General features: G+C 40.9%; 1 protein-coding gene across 3 annotated transcripts in view; it reads left to right on the forward strand.

Moving 5' to 3' along the window:
* Window positions 1-18,485, forward strand: part of gramd1bb (GRAM domain containing 1Bb) — a 124,799-nt gene that overhangs the window by 40,089 nt on the left and 66,225 nt on the right. Inside the window, exons 2-3 of one of the 3 annotated variants that reach the window (XM_053623579.1) lie at window positions 3,661-4,866; window positions 16,398-16,469. The exons of 1 other annotated variant lie outside the window; for it this stretch is intronic. In XM_053623579.1, the coding sequence (XP_053479554.1) occupies window positions 4,514-4,866; window positions 16,398-16,469 (425 nt within the window). In that variant the 5' untranslated portion in view covers window positions 3,661-4,513. The remainder of the gene's footprint in view (window positions 1-3,660; window positions 4,867-16,397; window positions 16,470-18,485) is intronic. One more of the 3 variants, XM_053623580.1, reaches the window with a different exon arrangement.

The raw sequence follows: 18,485 nt of genomic DNA on the forward strand, positions 1-18,485 counted from the left end.
AAGACTCACATTTCTAAAGATATTAATGATTTGATCAGATTTTTGTGTGTGTGTGTGTGTGTGTGTTGGTCTGAGAAAACCAGTTGGATATCACTCTGGCTGAATTCTGGCAAACATGTTGATTGTTTTTGGCGCACAAATTGTTTTTATTCTCTGCCTTATTCTCAGAGTTTGACACCTCCGCTTTATGAAACCATAAATATATGTAGAAATGTTTTTTTTTTTTTGTAATTAAAAGTCAAAAACTGTCTAGTTGTTCTGCAGAGATCATGTTAGACAGGTAAGAAAGTAGTGTAACATGTAAACGTGTCTGTTTGCTGTGAACGAAGGTGGATAGACATAGTTTGCATGATCAAATTCATTTATTTATTTTTTGCATTTTATTTATTAGATCTTAAATGCAATGCAGATTAATTCAGTATAGACTTATATGATAGCAGTTGTTTTTAGACATTCAGTGTGTTCAGTGGAGTCTGAATTAAATCTGTCAAAACGGTTATAAGTAAACTTAAAAAACACACACACGTTGCATTAGAGCAGTGTTTCTTAGTCCCGGTCCATGCTTCTAACTCACACAATCGAACCTTTATTTGTGTATTTATTCGGTGTGTTCGTTAGCTGATGGCTTGGAGAACCGGAAGGGAAAACACCAAAAGCAGGATTGAGAAACATTTCATTACAGTGTAGTAATCCGTCCATCCGTCCATCCGTCCATCCTTCCATTCACCCACCCATCCACACATCCACCCATCCACACATCCACCCATCCATCTTCCATACCGCTTATCCTATACTGGGTCACGGGGAGCCTGGAGCCTATCCCAGAGAACTCAGGGCACAAGGTGGGGGACACCCTGGATGGGGTGCCAACCCTTCGCAGGGCACAATCACACACACATTCACATACTGCGGGCAATTTGGGAATGCCAATCAGACTCCAGCGCATGTCTTTGGACTAGTGCAGGAAACCGAAGTACCCGGAGGAAACCGGGATTCAGACCCCCAACCCCAGAGGTGCAAGGCCGGAATAACTGCAGAAGAACAGTTTCAAGTTCTCCAAGATGCTTAGAACGACATTTTTCTTTATAAAACCTATTCTTTATAAATAGAATTACACTTCTATTTACTTTTTCAAAATATTTAGAATTTGTACATTTATTTTATTTTGTATTAGCATTTTATACATTTTCTGCCTTTTATGAGTGGTAGCGGTATTATGTTTTCAGCTCGTCCGTCCATCCGGGATTGTCTTTAGCGCCCCTGGAGCAGAGAGGGGTAAGGGCCTTACTTAAGAGCCCAACAGTGGGGGCTCAGCAGTGCTGGGGCTTGAACCCCTGATCTTCTGATCAGTAACCCAGAACCTTAACCCCCTCACCACCACTGCCCCCACACCACCACTGCCCCCTCACTGTGTACGTGATAGACGAGCGTGTTAGTGCAAACATATTTGTGAACGTTTTTTATTTATTTCTGAACCACCATATATTTATGCATCTCATTTGATTTACTCGTGGACCTCATTTTATTTTGTGGCCTTCGTGTTATTCAGTTACAGGTTATGTTATGCAACCGAATTACATGCATAGTATTCCGTGTCATCTAAAATGTAACCTTGCCCCATTGCAATTCTAAAAATCCTAAAATTATTTAATATTCACGTTATACTTTTTCATATTCTTGCACGTTTGAAATCTCATTTGATCTTTAATCCAGGTATTTACAGAGGAAACCTCCGCAGTAGGCCTACACAGACCTGTTCAGTATTTACGTTTTTTTTTCTCTCCCAGTTACCACAGGCAGCTCGTTCAGAACAGCCGTTCGATCACTGTTTAAATATTATATGATGTTTGCTGAATCAACATGCTTGTCAAATCTGGGGGCCAGAGGTGCAGCTGTTTGGCTTTATACTCTCTGGATGATCCAGACTGATTTGTTTACACTGTCGGCCTTACACTACGTTTGCTCAGGCCGCCTGGTCGGGGTTTCCCCATTCAGACACTGGTGTGCTGTCTCACTTTTCTCCTGCTACTGGTTAAAGATATAAATGACTTCGTAATGAGCTACGGTTCGACTACATTTCTGTTTCCATTTATTTACTTTGCAGATGTTTTTTAATCAAATACAGATTTTGATTTGAATTGAATTGAATCCAAGCATCTAGCTGTTTGAGAGCACAACAACTACACAACTGTACAACTATAACAACTGTACGAGACAATTCCTGATCTCAAGAACACAGTAAATGTACCGTATTTATGTTGACGACGAAGTCCCACATTATAATTTTGAGGTCATTTTTATTTAGTTTCAGGGTTTTTGATGGATTGATTTATTTATAGTCCTGTTTTATTTGGAGTTGAGGCTTTGGAGTGAGATTGAAAAACGGGCATTAACATGCGTTTTACAGTTACGACCCAGTTTTCACCTCCGTGCGTGTTAGCTTATTTGAATGCATTTGCGTTAACGTTTACAGCATTAGGCAGACGCTTTGTCGCTTCCATCGACACGATGAGTAATGCCACCTTCTAATATTGAGTCTTCTACACGGCGATGGATCCGGAATATCACTGTGGTTAAATGATTTCTAACGTCCTGGAACATGAAACAGAAACTCGGAGCAGTGTGTTCAGCAGTGAGTTGGTGGTAGTGTTAGCTGAGAGCAGTGAGATGCAGTTCACAAGCCAGGCCAGCTCAGCTAAAGCATGAATGTGGGGGGTGTGTGTGTGTGTGTGTGGGTGTGTGTGTGTGTGTGTGCTTTTTTTTTTTCTTTTGCGGTTGTACGTGAATGTGTAAATTTGCAAATGTCCTCTTGTCTGTGTGTTAGTGCGAACGCATGTTTGATCATGTTTTTATATTAGTGATGGGCATTTTAAATAATTCTGTAGTCATAAAATAAATGGCCAGACGTGATCCGGGTTAGAAATGATTTACTTTACTTAAAAGCACCGATTTATTAACATAAATAAATACATAAATAAAGATTTGGGCTAAGTGGGAAAGAAACTAGGCAGCTGAATGAATTTGAATGAATTCCACTGCTAATGAATGGAAGATATATATATTTTATATAAACATTAGCAGTAAGACTACACTATGCTTCTATTTTTTACTTACATTAACCTCAGATGCTGAAAACTGTGCTGGTTTCAGTTAGTCTGAATCCTGATTGGTTCCCTATACAATATGCTTCACTACATGGAGCATAGAATAATGCCATTGCAGAACCGACAGTACGTAGTGCGATACAGGCCCAGTCGAACACTATTTATTAGGCATGCATAAAATAAATATGACCTCACTATAGTCTTTCGTACTGAGAGGTGGTCTGACAAAGGTGAAAGTATTGGCACACTTTCCAGAATTGCTGCAATCCACCACACACTATGTTTTAAGAGACGGTGGCATTCCATGAAGTCACTTCAGTATTTTAAGGGGAAACAAGATTAAAGCCTGGGGTTTTTTTTTTATGCTATTTTGTGTTAGGTTAAAGAAAGCAATTTGTGAATTTAGGGTTGTAATGACTAATCAATTAGGTGCCACATAACAAATAGTCGACTATTTCATGCCCATCACTACGATATACACGTCCTTATTCCTAAGTGTTCAGTTGTTGGTGTCTTGGATGCCTGGCAAACCCTATCACTTTACTCTAACCTGTAGGCAGTGACAGCTGCTTGGGCCAGACATTTAAGAAGAGGAGCATTGAGAAGAAAAGCCTCAGGGACTTAACCAAAGACACACACACACACACAAGTAACACACCACTTAACCTTGCATCCGTGCCATTCGGCTGCTGCCTTTACACCGTGTCTGTACACTGTGTACCCAGTGGTGAGGTAACTCTTGGAGGTTAAATGCCACACAAGGATTTAACCTGCACTTAAGGACACCAGTAGTTCGATCTCGTCTTGCTGAAGTCACCACCTTCCTGGAATCTGCAGGAGTATGCAGTCCCAAGAGCGGAAGCTACCATCTCTATGTTCGTAGTGGGATTCCTGAGCGAGTGTGAATGTCCTTAACTCAGTCACTGACGTACAGGGAGGCCTGGGGTATTATTACATTGTCAGCCAGTGCTTATGCATGTTTTATCTGCGGTGAGGGGAAACAAGAGTCTTGCTGTGTCACCTGATACATCTGCGCCATTGCTCGAGCCCTGACAGCAAGCCTGCCGTGGCTCGCACGCACTATCCGTCCGTTCATCTATCTGTCAAGTCCTCCATCAAAAAAGGGACAATTGTGGGACAAATCAAAAGATTTACGGTGATACTCGACTCTTGATCGATCGGCACCGACTGAAGAGGTTACAGTGGAGGGATCATCTCAGACAGAGGAGAACTTTGGTAGGAGCTGTGCTGATAACATGGTGAGGACTTAATAGTGTTTAGCAGCAGCATCTGGATCTATAAAACTCTCGCGTTCCTTTGTTGCCCAACCGGCTTATTAGCAAGTATTCGATCAGTAGCAACTCTGACGTCAGCGCCACTGGTGGAGGCAGGCTCTTACGTTATTGAGCATGACAGACACTCTGCGGCCACCATCTCTCCGGGTGCAGGTCCCGCGGGACGATCCCACCTTGGCCTGGTCCAGCTCCTCCACACCCACCTTGAGGCGGCGCCGCTTGAAGATGCGGCGAACAAAGAAGGCACAACGCGAGTGCCTGGAGAATGGATCGCTGAGACATTCAGGCTCTCATTTAGCCCCCAAGGAGTATCTACAACTTCCTGCCATTGAGATCACACCATCCAGCGATGAGGACGCTCCATGGTCCAACTGCTCCACACCCAGCGCCTCACCACGACGCAGACGCTTTCTGTTACGCAAGTGGCTGAAGGTGCGAGAGAAGAAGGAGCCCAGCAACGAAAGCAGGTTGGTCTTTGAGTGACATCCTAGTGGACGTGCAAGCTCTACTTTTCATGTTTTGTTCTTTGAGTAAAGTGTATACTGGGGTCTTTTTTTACCAGTACTTCCCTTCTGTTCAAATTATCCATCCATCCGTCAATTTTCCATAACGCTTATGCAACACAGGGTCTCGGGGAGCCTGGAGCCTATAAACTTTCATGCTTACAAATGTTCAAAAGGTATATACTACCATACTTCAGCTAACACGATTTTGACATTTAGTATGGTAGTATACAGTTCAGGGCATATTTTTGGAACATGTATCTGCATCATCATCATTTATTCAGAACATTTGTTTAGATCATATTGCAATTGCAAAATTCATCACATGTATTATTGAACACATGTATCATCAACTTTTCCTCATTAACAGCTTCATCCAAGTGTAACACCTTTTGTAGTATTCCGATTCAGTTTTATTTTTTCACATTGTTAGTGAGCCCATTTAGGTTCTCGAGAGGAACTTCATAACAAACAAGTAGCAGGAAATGCCAGTATAGTCATTTCAGGTAGTTAACTGTTTGAATCTGTTTGCTGAGAAAGCTGAATGCGTTAAGATGGCCATAGTAGGTAGCGATGCTGCCTTGCAGCTACAGGGTCCCTTGCTCATTCCTCAGCTTGGGTTGCTGTCTCTATGGGGGACATGTCCAGGCTCTTTGGTTTCCTACCAAAAACATAGTAGTTGGTGAATTGGCTATTATGAAATTGCCCACTCACTGTGAATGAGTGTGTGAATGTGCATTGGTGAACTGCAATGGATTGACATCCCAACCAGGATGTTTCTGAATGCCCACAACATGGAAGTGTTTCCTGGACACGTTCCAGACCCTGACCAAGATATAGCGATTACTGTAAATGAATGCTGTGTGGTGAAAACAGACATCACACTTCGATTTTATTTATTTATTTATTGTTTTTCATAAATATAGCTTCATTTTCATTAAAACTCGAGATGAGCGGCAGATGGTTGATTGCAGTTGTTAATGTTGTTGTTGATGATGTGTCATTGTTATAACTGCTGGTACTACTGGTATCTTCTGCTGCTATCAAGATCAAGATCTGTTCAATGGAATTATCTTCTTTTTTTCTTCTCATCAAATTTGACAGACCTCTAGGGATTTTTTTTACGCCCCACATTACTGTGCTTATTACTGTATCTGCTTATGAGAATGGTAATCAGATTCCTATTTCTGCTCCTGAACGCCCTTTTCATGCTCCATGGCTAATGAAAGAATGTTTTGGATTTGATAAGAGCGAATGTAAATCAAAGTCCTGGAGGGTCGCATGATGTAACATCATACCATAACAGACCTGATTCAGCTAATCGGCTAAATGCTAAGCTTTATGGGCTGCGTTTGGTGAGATGTAAAAGGGTGAACATACATTTCCAACACAAATAATCAAGTTTGGGTTTAACTGCATTTATTTGGGCTCTATGAGGAAATGAATGATCCGACAATCAATGATCCTACCATCACGTAAGCAATTGGACTCTAATATGAGGCTAGATTAGCAGATGAACAGATCAGTTGAATGTTGAGGTTTGAATGTAGGAAAACACAAGTTGAATTTGAAGGTAGATCTATTTTCTTGGAAACCCCATGGGAAACCTATACATATTCCTCAGTTTGATGAATGAATAAGACAGAGTCCTGTTTTTTTGTTTGTTTTTTTTACCATAATGTCAGAGTAGCTGAACACTCAAAGGAAACTGCGCTCTTCTGCACACATGAGCTCAGAGATGCTAGTGTCACTTTGATTGACAGGTGAGAGAGTAATGTTATCTATTTCACCCAGAGAGTGGCATCAACTTTGCTCGTCCATGGATGGCCATGGCATCCTAGGGATATGAATTTGTGATCTAGGGTGAAGGTTTTTTTGTTTTTGTTTTTTTGGGACCTGAGAGTCCCAAAAAGCGTTCTGCAGGGGTAGCTCAAATGGAATTATCAAAGCCTCATTACTTTGCTTTTATCAGAAGTGCTCCTAGCAAACGAATCTCTGAGCTGGGAGCATTTTTGGTTTTTCACATTAGGAGGTTCTATGCAATTTGCAGGCTGTCCATCAAATGAAGAAGAAGAAGAAGTAGAAACAAAATGGCGACCGACAATATGCGAGCAAGACAACATCAAATCAAATCTCCTCAAACACGGCGAAAATTCCTGCTCATTCCCACACTCTTTCTATGTTTCTACTAGATCGTTTTTGTTTTGAATTTGCGAGCCTGCGTGGTCAGAAGCATGAAACAGGCCTTGGAGAGTTCAGTTAATGCAATACATGTAAACTGGATGCATGGTTGTGCTGCCTTTGCGCAAAGATCTCTCAAAAAGATCTAACTGAGAAACTGCTATGTATAAGTAACTATTGGCAAGACTGAAAAGTTCGAAAAGTGGTACAATGGGTAGCATTATTGCCAAGAGTTCCACAGCCACTGGTTCAATCCTTGAGCTTGGGTTACTTTCTTTGCGGAGTTTGGGTTTTTATCAGAATTCTGTGGTTTCCTCCCACCTTCCAAAAACATGCTAGTAGGTGGATTGGCAACCTTAAATTCCACCGAGGTGTGAATGCGGGTGTGAACGTCTATGCTTATGATGCCCTGAAATGGATTGGTGTCCAACCAGCGTGTATTCCTGCCTTGCTTCTGGGATATGCTTTGGACCCACCACCATCCTGACCAGCAAATCATTAAAAAAAAGTTGCAAAGTTAAGGTAAGGGTTAAGGTTAGCGTTCGCTGTCTTATCTTTTATTATGACTTCATTGATATGAAATGAAACTAAATTTGATCCTCATTTGTTCAAATTTCTCAGCGTCTACGCTCTTAGAATGAAAGGCTAAATCTTTGACCCCAAAGGATTCAGTGAAGGATCCCTACACCTGAGCTTGTTACTGTAGAGATGTTCCAAGTAGAACAATTTTTGAAAGATAACTATAAAAAAGAACCTATTTAGAGCAGATCTTATCTGTATATTTTTTTTTTCTTTTTCACTTGGTACGTGCTTTTATTCACGGTTACTTCCAATGTGACAGAGTAAAGTAGAATACAAGCCAAGCGTAGAGGTTTTGGAGGACATGACCTTGATGTGCTTCAAGACGATAACTGTCATGGTTTACCTAACTTTCTTACTGTCACTTCCTGTTTTGGTTTTGGTCTTTTGCTGCGTCCCAATTCGCCTACCATCCGTCCTAAATAGTATCCGAGATTACAAATTAGTGTGTCCCAAATCGTAGGATGTTGAAATGAGTATCCCAAAGATGGTCTGCTATTTCCAGTAGACGGAGGAGGAGCTTTGCGACGGTTTACTTCGCTGAATTGAACCTGCAAACATGGCGGACGAGTGTAACGTCATTGATGCGTCTTCAGTATTTCAGTGTAAGAACTTAAATATTAAGCACTAACCAAAGTTTATACGAAGAAATAACGAATGAAGAAAAGCCGAAAAGCAGCAAGGAGTTTGTTTAGTGTGCGTAACTAGGCAACGACGTTCTCTTCCTTTACATGACGTGTTAGTACTGTATGTCCCAAATACTCTTTTGCTACACACTCAAAAGTATGCGATTTTTCTTCACAAAAAGAAGTGTTCTTTTAGTGCACAGTATAAGTAGGCGAATTGGGATGCAGCACTAGTGTTTGTCATTAGATCTTAGTCACTTCCTGGTTTGCTCATAGCTCCTCCCTATCATCAGTAAGTTTCCATCAATCACTATCCATAATGATTGACTAAAATGACTTGATTGTAAAATAATTGAAAATAATGCACGTTCATTAGTATTTCATTCCTCTTATACCCCGGCAATTTGCCTAAATGTTTTATTCGTTTAATAACACGTCATACCTTTTATCTGTTTATAGCTGTTGATCAGTCTATTCGAACAATTATTAGTAATATTTAGCTGTTTTTGTTTTTTTTCCCCAGAGTTACCGGGATCATGTTAACATATATTCAGTCTCGGCCAGATCTTTATTTGGGGCAGGAACGCTCCAGAGCCCTTTACTCACACCATCGACTCTTACATTTTGTTCCTGACGGTTAAAATTCAAATAATGTTCCGTGATCCTATTGAAGCGTGATGTTAGGTTACGCATGACTGCCGCTACAATAGAGTACATACACAAAGTCAGCAAAAAAAGTGTTCACCCCCGAGCCCCGAGGAAGCATGTTCCAGTAACATTATAACTAATTTTATAGAGTGAGAAACGTTTAACCAGGCTACACATTAACTCCTGTCGGCATCTGTTTCAGAGCTCTGTCCCAGCGGCTCAGTGCTAATAAACATTTAGCCATGATTACAGGTTAGTAACAGGGAATCTTGAATTAGAAACTTTACAGTAAGTCAGAAGAACCGTTCATTCTTCAGCTCCTCCGTTCTGCTGTACATGTACCTGGGTGTCACACACCACACCACGACAAGGGGTGTGTCTGGAGATGCAGTATTTATGAGGGAATAAAATATTTAAGATTTGAAATTGAGTTTAAAATATCAGCGTATTGTCACGGAAAGTTTTTGCATCACTGCATACGCAAACTGGACGATACAGGATAATAGTTTCGGATTTCCCTTTCGCATCACCATAGCGAGTAGCATCACGTGTTCACGTTTCATTTAAGGTCCTGTCTCCGCCCCCCGTCTTGTCATTGGTGTGTTACCCGATGGTGTGCACCTGTTTCATATTAGTTCATGATTAGTTCACCGATTTACACTCTATCGTATATATCATCCGATTCTTTGTTTCCATGTCTGTGTTGAGCCTGTCTACCCTTGTTTTGTCCCCATCTTACTTTTTTTTTTTTTTTTTTTTTACTGGAATAAATCTAACTCTGAGTTTACGCACTTGTGTCCTGCCTTCATGAACCACATATATTTTTTATTATTGCGCATTTATGCTATATACCATATCAGTTGCTGTTAGCCTGTTATTTATTGATGACATGAGGAATAAAACATGACAAGGTGTGCTGTTATAGGAAAATAATTAACGACAGGGCGGTGTGAAGCAGCCCAGCATCAAGCTGAGTCACTGTTAGCACCTCAAAGTCGATTATTTTCCAATAGTAGCAAGTCCTGAAGTGTTTTCTTGAACTTATGCCACAGCAATTTGCCAACTGTTACATATATTTAATTATTATTATTCTGTTGCTATAGAAACGAGAACATATTCAGTCGAGTATGTTAATGCTGCTGTTAGAGAAAATGAATCAACACCTTCTGACCAATCAGATTCTGCATTAGAGAGAGAACCGAGGTATTATTAGTGAGGTGTTGTTAGTATTATATAGACTTGCAGAGATTTCTTTCAGAAAGCTAATACAATGCTTTAAACTTTAGCTTGAACTATTGTCTGTATTTTGTTTATGGACATGATCATCGTTTGTTTATTGCAGAATTTCTCATTCTACACACATGCACTCTGTTGTTATTGTTTTCGCGTTCTGTGGGGTCTCCAGTGAGCAATCACTCATAAGGCTCATCAGTGTGTGTGTGTGTGTGTGTGTGTGTGTGTAAAAAAGACTGAATGATTGAAAGACAACAGCCGGTTTACATAACAGGCCAATGAGCTCTATTAATCTCTCCTGTCAATTATTGATGAGACGGAGCAAGTGGTATTAATCCCAGAGACAGAGTGAGAGACAGAGTGAGAGACACAGAGAGAGAGCGAGACAGAGAGAGAGCGAGACAGAGAGAGAGTGAGACAGAGAGAGAGAGATACAGAGAGAGAGAGCAAGACAGAGCAAGACAGAGAGAGAGAAAGACAGAGAGAGAGAGAGACAGAAAGAGAGCGAGACAGAGAGAGAGAGCAAGACAGAGAGAGAGCGAGACAGAGAGAGAGACACAAAGAGCGAGACAGAGAGAGAGCGAGAGAGAGAGAGAGAGACAGAGACAGAGACAGAAAGAGCGAGACGGAGAGAGAGCGAGACAGAGAGAGAGCGAGACAGAGAGAGAGAGCAAGACAGAGAGAGAGAAAGACAGAGAGACAGAGAGAGAGCAAGACAGAGAGAGAGCGAGACAGAGAGAGAGACACAAAGAGCGAGACAGAGAGAGAGAGAGAGAGAGACAGAGAGAGAGAGAGAGAGACAGAAAGAGCGAGACAGAGAGAGAGAGCGAGACAGAGAGAGAGCGAGACAGAGAGAGAGCAAGACAAAGAGAGAGTGAGACAGAGAGCTAGACAGAGACAGAGAAAGAGCGAGACAGAGAAAGAGCGAGACAGAGAGAGAGACACAGACAGAAAGAGCGAGACAGAGAGAGAGCGAGACAGAGCGAGAGAGAGAGAGACAGAGAGAGAGACAGAGACAGAACGAGACAAAGAGAGCACGAGACAGAGAGCGAGACAGAGACAGAGAGCGAGACAGAGACAGAAAGAGTGAGACAGAGATAGAGAGAGACAGAGATAGAGAGAGACAGAGAGAGAGCGAGACAGAGCGAGAGAGAGAGAGAGAGAGAGAGACAGAGACAGAACGAGACAAAGAGAGCGCGAGACAGAGAGCGAGACAGAGACAGAGAGCGAGACAGAGACAGAAAGAGTGAGACAGAGACAGAGATAGAGAGAGACAGAGATAGAGAGAGACAGAGAGAGAGCGAGACAGAGAGAGAGAGAGACAAAGAAAGAGATGTCAGAGTGATGTAACGAAAGCACACATTTTAAGTCTTAGTGATTTATTAAATATTAATAACATATCCTCTGGCATCTGGGTTCATAAATCATGTATGTTGTGCTCCACACACTTCTTATAGCCAGCCTATATACATTGCCCTCCAGAACTATTGGAACCCTTCATAGAAATTGGTTGTTTAAAGTAAAAACAGAATATTCAAACTTTCGACTCAAACAATTAAAAAAAAATAATAATAAATCGAAATTGTTCTCATCAGAACTCTAAGTGAGAGTATGTTCTCTCAAAATTATGTGATAAAATTATTCATCAATGCAAATAAATTGTGATTCTTGAAAAACCTATATTTAATGTAATAACGCTCAACTCTCAAGGAATTGTTCACCTTTATCCATGTACTGTTTCTCTGAGGTATGAATATGAGGCTGCACACATGTACAATCCATTCTGTCCATAATCCAAGACATTTTCAATGCAAAAGAGGTGTTTGTTCATCTCACCTCCACTGCAGTTCTCATAATTGATTTGAACTTTGCATTACCGTTTGTAATGTTTATTTTATACAGCCCATTTTTACAAAGGGTGCCAATAATTCTGGCGCACAGTGTATATAAGTGCTGGATATAAAATAAAAAAAAACTCACCACAAGGGTATTGATTATTTCTCTAGTGGCATCATTAATACCTTGTTATTCATGTTTAAAGTTTCCGGTATCGTACTGTTGCACTAAATTTAGACACGGCATTATTTGTACTTTGTGTTATCGGTGTAAATACAGTGCCTTCCATTAATATTGGCACCCTTGGGAAATATGATCAAAGAAGGTTGTGAAAAATCGTCTTTATTGTTTAACCTTCTGATCTTTTATTTAAAAAAAAAAATAAAAAATCACAAAAATATTCTCATGCTCTCATGGATATCGAAGAATTGCAAACACAACGATTGTGCAACAATTATTGGCACCCCTTTAGTCAATACTTTGTGCTACCTCCCTTTGCCAAGATAACAGCTCTGAGTCTATTCCTATAACGCCTGATGAGGTTGGAGAATACATGGCGAGGGATCTGAGACCGTTCCTCCGTACAGAATCTCCCCAGATCCTTCACATTTCACCCTGGTGGACTCTCCTCTTCACTTCACGATACAGTAATCAATACGAGAAAAAAACAAGTGTTGATAAGCCTTTCAGTCACAGGAAAAGACAGCATAGGGCGAAGTCTAGCAATATTTCTAAGAAGAAAAAAGGAATTCTTGACAGTAGATTGTACGTGTGGGTCAAAAGACCAACTCGAATCGAATATAACTCGGACATTTTTTTATTTAGCTTGGAACCCTAAACCAGAGCCATCTACGTTAAACATTAGTGAACCAGCTTTATGAAGCAGATGAGAGAGCCAATAAGCATAACCTTGAGTCTTATCACTATTAAGACACAAAAAGGTTTGGGTCATCCAGGTTTTTATCTCACAAATACAATGTGAGAGAAAAGAAACATCCACTTTATATATATATATATATATATATATATATATATATATATATATATATATATATATATATATATATAGGACTGTCAGGACTATCTCTGATCTCTGGAACCTGCAGTGTCTGCTCAGATAGGTTAAATATCTGCTCACACTGCCGTCATCCCAGACTCTTGGGAGTCTGCCTCTCTTCGATAGGAGAGAGTTGTTAGACTATTTTTGGGACGAGGGAGAGATTTATCCGTCAGTGCTGTAGGTGTAGTGGATCAAGTCTTTTGAATATTTTCGACACAGAAACCCTTGACGCAGTTCTTATACCGTGGCGTAAGTTCAGGAAACGTACTGGCGGGTTTGTGCAAGTCATTCTGAAAGCGTGTCTGTAGGTTAGTGATCTAAACAGACATCACTTACTGGAATGAAAGGCGCTGGCGGACGGTTAATGATTTGTGTGGGTTTTACGGCGAGTTATCAAACTCAGACCGTTCTTTTAGCGAGTAACATTTTTGGACTGGAACGGCTGTGTATAATGATAATAATGATCGTGATTGACCACATGTACATTACAGCACAGAGAAATTCTTTATAATACCCCAGCATGTCAGGAAGGTGGGGTCAGAGTTCAGGGTCAGACATGATACAGCGCCCCTGGAGCAGAGAGGGTTAAGGCCGCTTGGCAGTGCTGGGGCTTGAACTCCCGACCTTCTGATCAGTAATCCAGAGCCTTAACCGCCATGTCACTAAGCAGAACAATAAGCAGATTTCAGCAGTACTGAGACGGGTCGAACCATGTACTGAAGTTTACAGGTGGAAAAACAATCCAGGCCCAGTCTAGAAGCTGTTGAAGGAACCGGTTCAAGGTTTTGTTGTCATTCTCAAGGAGAACGAAATTGTTGGATGTGATTAGCCAGTTCATCTCCAATCATCATGTCATCAGATACCCTGCCTAGTGTAAATGTGTTTGCGTCTATGGATGTACCAATCCAGTACCGAGTACCCTGGATACACTGGCCTAAAATGGTGCATTGGTATTAAATCAGATTTGACATGTTTTCCAATTCAGTCTAATCAACTGATGTATGGAGGAAGGCAGATTTATAGCTCAGCCATGCATTGCAAGATTGACGCCAAAAAGCACTTTTTTTGGAAGACAGCAAATGCTTCCTCGAAGCAGGAAACAGCCATTGATCTTCATCAACATCAAGTACATACATGACCCGCCCACACCCCAATACTAGGAGTGTAAACATCAGGCTTCCACACAATACGATGCCATTTCGATCCTTAAAGCAACATTTTGATATCAGGAATCCAGCACACCACATTAATCACGCACACTCAACACACCCACACACACACACACACACGCATATATACAGTGAGGTCCAAAAGTCTGAAAGCTTCTATTTTGTATTATTTCGTTTCAATTTAAGACAAACATTTTCATTACAAATGATATTGTCAGCAATGACTTGAGTGGAAAAGTAAATTCTTGGAAATATTTTCATGGATTTCTGAAGTGGTATGCCCCCCCAGTAACATAAGCTTCTTAAAACTGAATGGTCAGTCGGGTCACTGAGCTAAGGGTTAAAGCCGTGTCACGTCAACATGCTGGAACAAAACAAGTGTGACATTAAAGAAGCATAAACTATGAATAATTCAACGTCTTCACACCGTGTCAACACTCTGACTTTTGTAGAGCAGAGCCTTGTACTCACACACACACACACACACACACACACACACACACTTCCTCTCACTTTGCACCGTCCATACTAAATCACTTTCAGATAAACACATGGAGAAATGCAGGGATATGACAATCGCTCAGAAATTCTCATTGAGTTGTGCTTTTTTAATTTATTTTTAAGTATTAACGATTTTCGACATCGATGGGAAGTCCGTAAAGTCGTAAATTTTTCCAGGTAGACATGTCGGAGCATGTTATAGGTCGTATTTTCCAGCGTTTTGGGCTTTTTGCTAGGATTCAAACACAGCAACATGTGCTCGGTTTTCCCAGACCACCACGTCCGAGAGATCTCATTACACAGAAGTCACGTTAACCGACTTTCCCTTTCGCCGTGGACCAGAATAACGGTGATAATCCACCACACATCACAGCACAGCTGATCAAGTGTCTTACGGAGAACGAGGCTTTGAGCACATGTCGTTTTTTGTGCGAAACTCATCAGCGTGATTTGTGAGTGATTTGTCTAATCTCGGTAAAAAACAGGAAGTAATAAAGTCATACTGATACTCTCAAACGAGTCCGAATTGCATCACGTCCCGATTCGTCGTTGTTGTGATGCAACAGTCAGTTACTGGGAGGTCGTGCCTGTGCTACAGCTGGGGAGCTTATTATTCACTGCGTCCTGTGTTTAGGAATCATGAATAGCACTTCACCATGTAGTGTACACGAGGAAGCCAGAATCATGTGTCCCTGATGTTTTTTTCTCTTTTAAATTGACATTCGCAGATTTAACAGACTGCACTTTTATCGCTGCTGATATGTATTTAAAAACGAGATTAAAGCAAGAACAGTGATGCCGTTCGAATCGCATGCATTTATTCATGTATTTGTATGAATCGCATGAACGAGTTATGTATTCGGTCTATTTATGAAATGATTTGGGGTGAGATTCAAATATGCAAAAGAGAGCTTGTCCTCCCCCCCCCAATTAAATTAAAACGAGCCAATCGACATGTGAATCTGGAATGATTGACGGTTGCGGAGGTGTTTTGAACTCGCCGATGTTAACTGACTCCTGTGCAAGCCCCGCCTCCTTTCCCCATCTCACGTTAATAATCTTCTGGCTGGTGCTCTTGTCTTGACTTTAGTTGTTTTGTTTTTTTTAAAGATTCGAACGAAATTCTGACCAAATATGTAAATTAATTAAACGAGGTGATTTAAACAGGCTGATGACAACGTGGCACACGTAAGCCTTTAGAAATAGCAATATATTTTACTTTTATAAATATAGTACTAATATAGTTATACTTACGGTATAAACAAGCACAGTCGTTTACTAAATATTTATATATTTATACTTATTATTTCGACTGTATATTGAAAGATATAGGATAAATATATGAAAAATGACACAAAAACATGTAATTTTTTTGGTTTTGTTTTGTTTGAGAACTATAATGTGACTATTTTGTAGTAGATGGTTCCCAGATTAATATACTTTTTAATATACAGCGCCCTCTGGTGACAATATTCATGTGACACACTCTCTCTATACACAATTTTTTTTTACCCCCCTGCAAACTTCTGCCCTTTCCCTTATTTGCATTGATAAAATAAGACATGAATGATCTAATGTTTAACTGTACACATGAATACTACTATTAAAAACCGGTCGTCATGGTGATAATATGACTGACGGGCGTGTGTTTCTCTGTCACAGCAGTCAGCCGAGCAGCCAGCAGAGCAGCCATGACGACGACTCCTCTCGCTTCCTGACTCCGTTTATGCGCAGGTAGAGGTAAACCTTCTGCCTGAATGTGTGTGTCAGAGTGTGTGTGTGTGTGTGTGAGTGTGAGAAAGTGAAAGAGAGAGACTGAGAAAACTTTCAATGAAAGTGTTTTAGTAGACTGAGCTGTTGTGCAATGAATTAGTGCTGGATTGTCTTTCTTTTACAGCGCTGCTGTGTGCTGCAGTCCATGAGAGTCCATTATAATATTTGATCTGTACATATGGGTGTGCGGGATGGCCGCCCCGATGGTGGGCATTTTAAGACGAGACGTGAACAGAGCATCATTAGGCTGTTCCAGTATACTTACGTGAATAGTAATTGCTGTGAAATTGCTATCATTTCAAAGGAAAGCTGCTGGGCAGGGGTATTTCAGCTCAGACCTGCCCCCTGGTGGATATATATGTATATATTCTCCATATATCAATGTATTTTCCATTTTCAGTATGATATCATTTGTATCTGAGCCATTTTAGACTTTAAACATCAGAAGCATGGTAAAACAAGCTATGTCTTTATGTTATGTTTACTAGGAATGTCCATTTGGGCCATTTTGTCATCTTGAGAGCTAGACAGAGGAAATGAGTACACACTATTAATTCCCAGGTGGTGGTGGTGGAATGATTTTTTTTTTTTTTCTTCCCTCCCTCAATAAAAGTTTAATTATTTTCCTCATCAATAAAACCTAGCGGTGTTCAGTCTTTGGAAGAGGGCTATTCGAGTGTGTGCTTTAATATAAACCTGTGATTTGAATTATTGGACTGATGTCAGAGCTGCTGTTATAGATGAACGCCTTCTGACCAATCAGAATGGAGAATTCAACAGCGCTGTGGTGTAAATTGTCATGTGTTGTAGATTAAAATGATGCGTTATAATGACGTGTTAAAATGAATGAGCATGATTTCAGCACACATTAGTTATATTGTAATAGATTATTACTGTCGTGTGAGTATTTAAATACCCCTGTGTTTGTCAAGTGTCTCAGGCCAGTATCAGCACCAGTACGGGTACCGAGTGCCGCCTCAGGCCGATCCTATGATCGTGCAGCAGCTGTGTGCTGAAAATAAAGTCCATGGTATACCCGCTAGTGGATGGCGTTTTCCCGGGTGACCTTCCTGAGAACTTTTCAGCTCCAGAGCTTTAGGCTGTCCAGCACCCTGAACGAACTCGTACTGGCGTGTGAGTGTGCTTTTTACCGTGGAAAGCTGCCATTGACCTGCAGTTTAGTTTAAAAATAAACCGTTTCTCTGTGTGGGAAAACCTGTAATTAGGGTCGAACATTTAACTCAGCCTCTTGTGACTAACGTAAGACCTGGCGTACATCATTTTGAAACGATTTGACCACAGCGGCTGTGAGGGATAAAAGACGACGGGGTGTTGTATTGCTATTGTAGGAACATAATCAGCAACGGGGTGTGGCGTGTTGATTCTTTTTCTTATAACACCTGGCAAAGTGCTTTATTAGTCTTATAGCACAGGAATTTGTCGATTGTTGTTGTTTTTATTCAAATACTTATAGAACGACACGGATACTTTTTTGTCTGTTTATAGTTACGTTTAACGGTGTGGATTTAACGTCATGTCTTTTCCAGCTCTCGCGCTGCATTCGCACGCTTCTGGTTTCTCAGTGACGTTGACTTTGTTTACTTTTGACACGGGTGTGGTTTGTTATGGTTTATGTCCTGTCTCCGCCTCTGTATTGTCATGGGTTGTTTCTCTTACGTGTCATCGTCGTAATCAGCTGTCTTGTGTTTACGTGTATTATTTAAACCCCTCGTGTGTCTCTGTTCAGATGTGAAGTATACGCTCGGTCACGATTGTCTCTGTCTATACCAAGCCGTTCTCTGTTACACTTTCTCTGCTTTTTGACTCTGATTCTCTGCCTTACCTACTCTAGTGTGTTTGCACGATCGCCTGACCTTATCCTGTCTAACGTTTTTGCTCTTGGATCGCCATTCTCATTAAAACTGCCTTAGCTGCACTTGCATCCGTCTCTCTAAACCCTATACATGACAAGATAGA

The sequence above is a fragment of the Ictalurus furcatus genome, chromosome 4 (assembly GCF_023375685.1).
Source record: "Ictalurus furcatus strain D&B chromosome 4, Billie_1.0, whole genome shotgun sequence".
Taxonomy (NCBI): domain Eukaryota; kingdom Metazoa; phylum Chordata; class Actinopteri; order Siluriformes; family Ictaluridae; genus Ictalurus; species Ictalurus furcatus.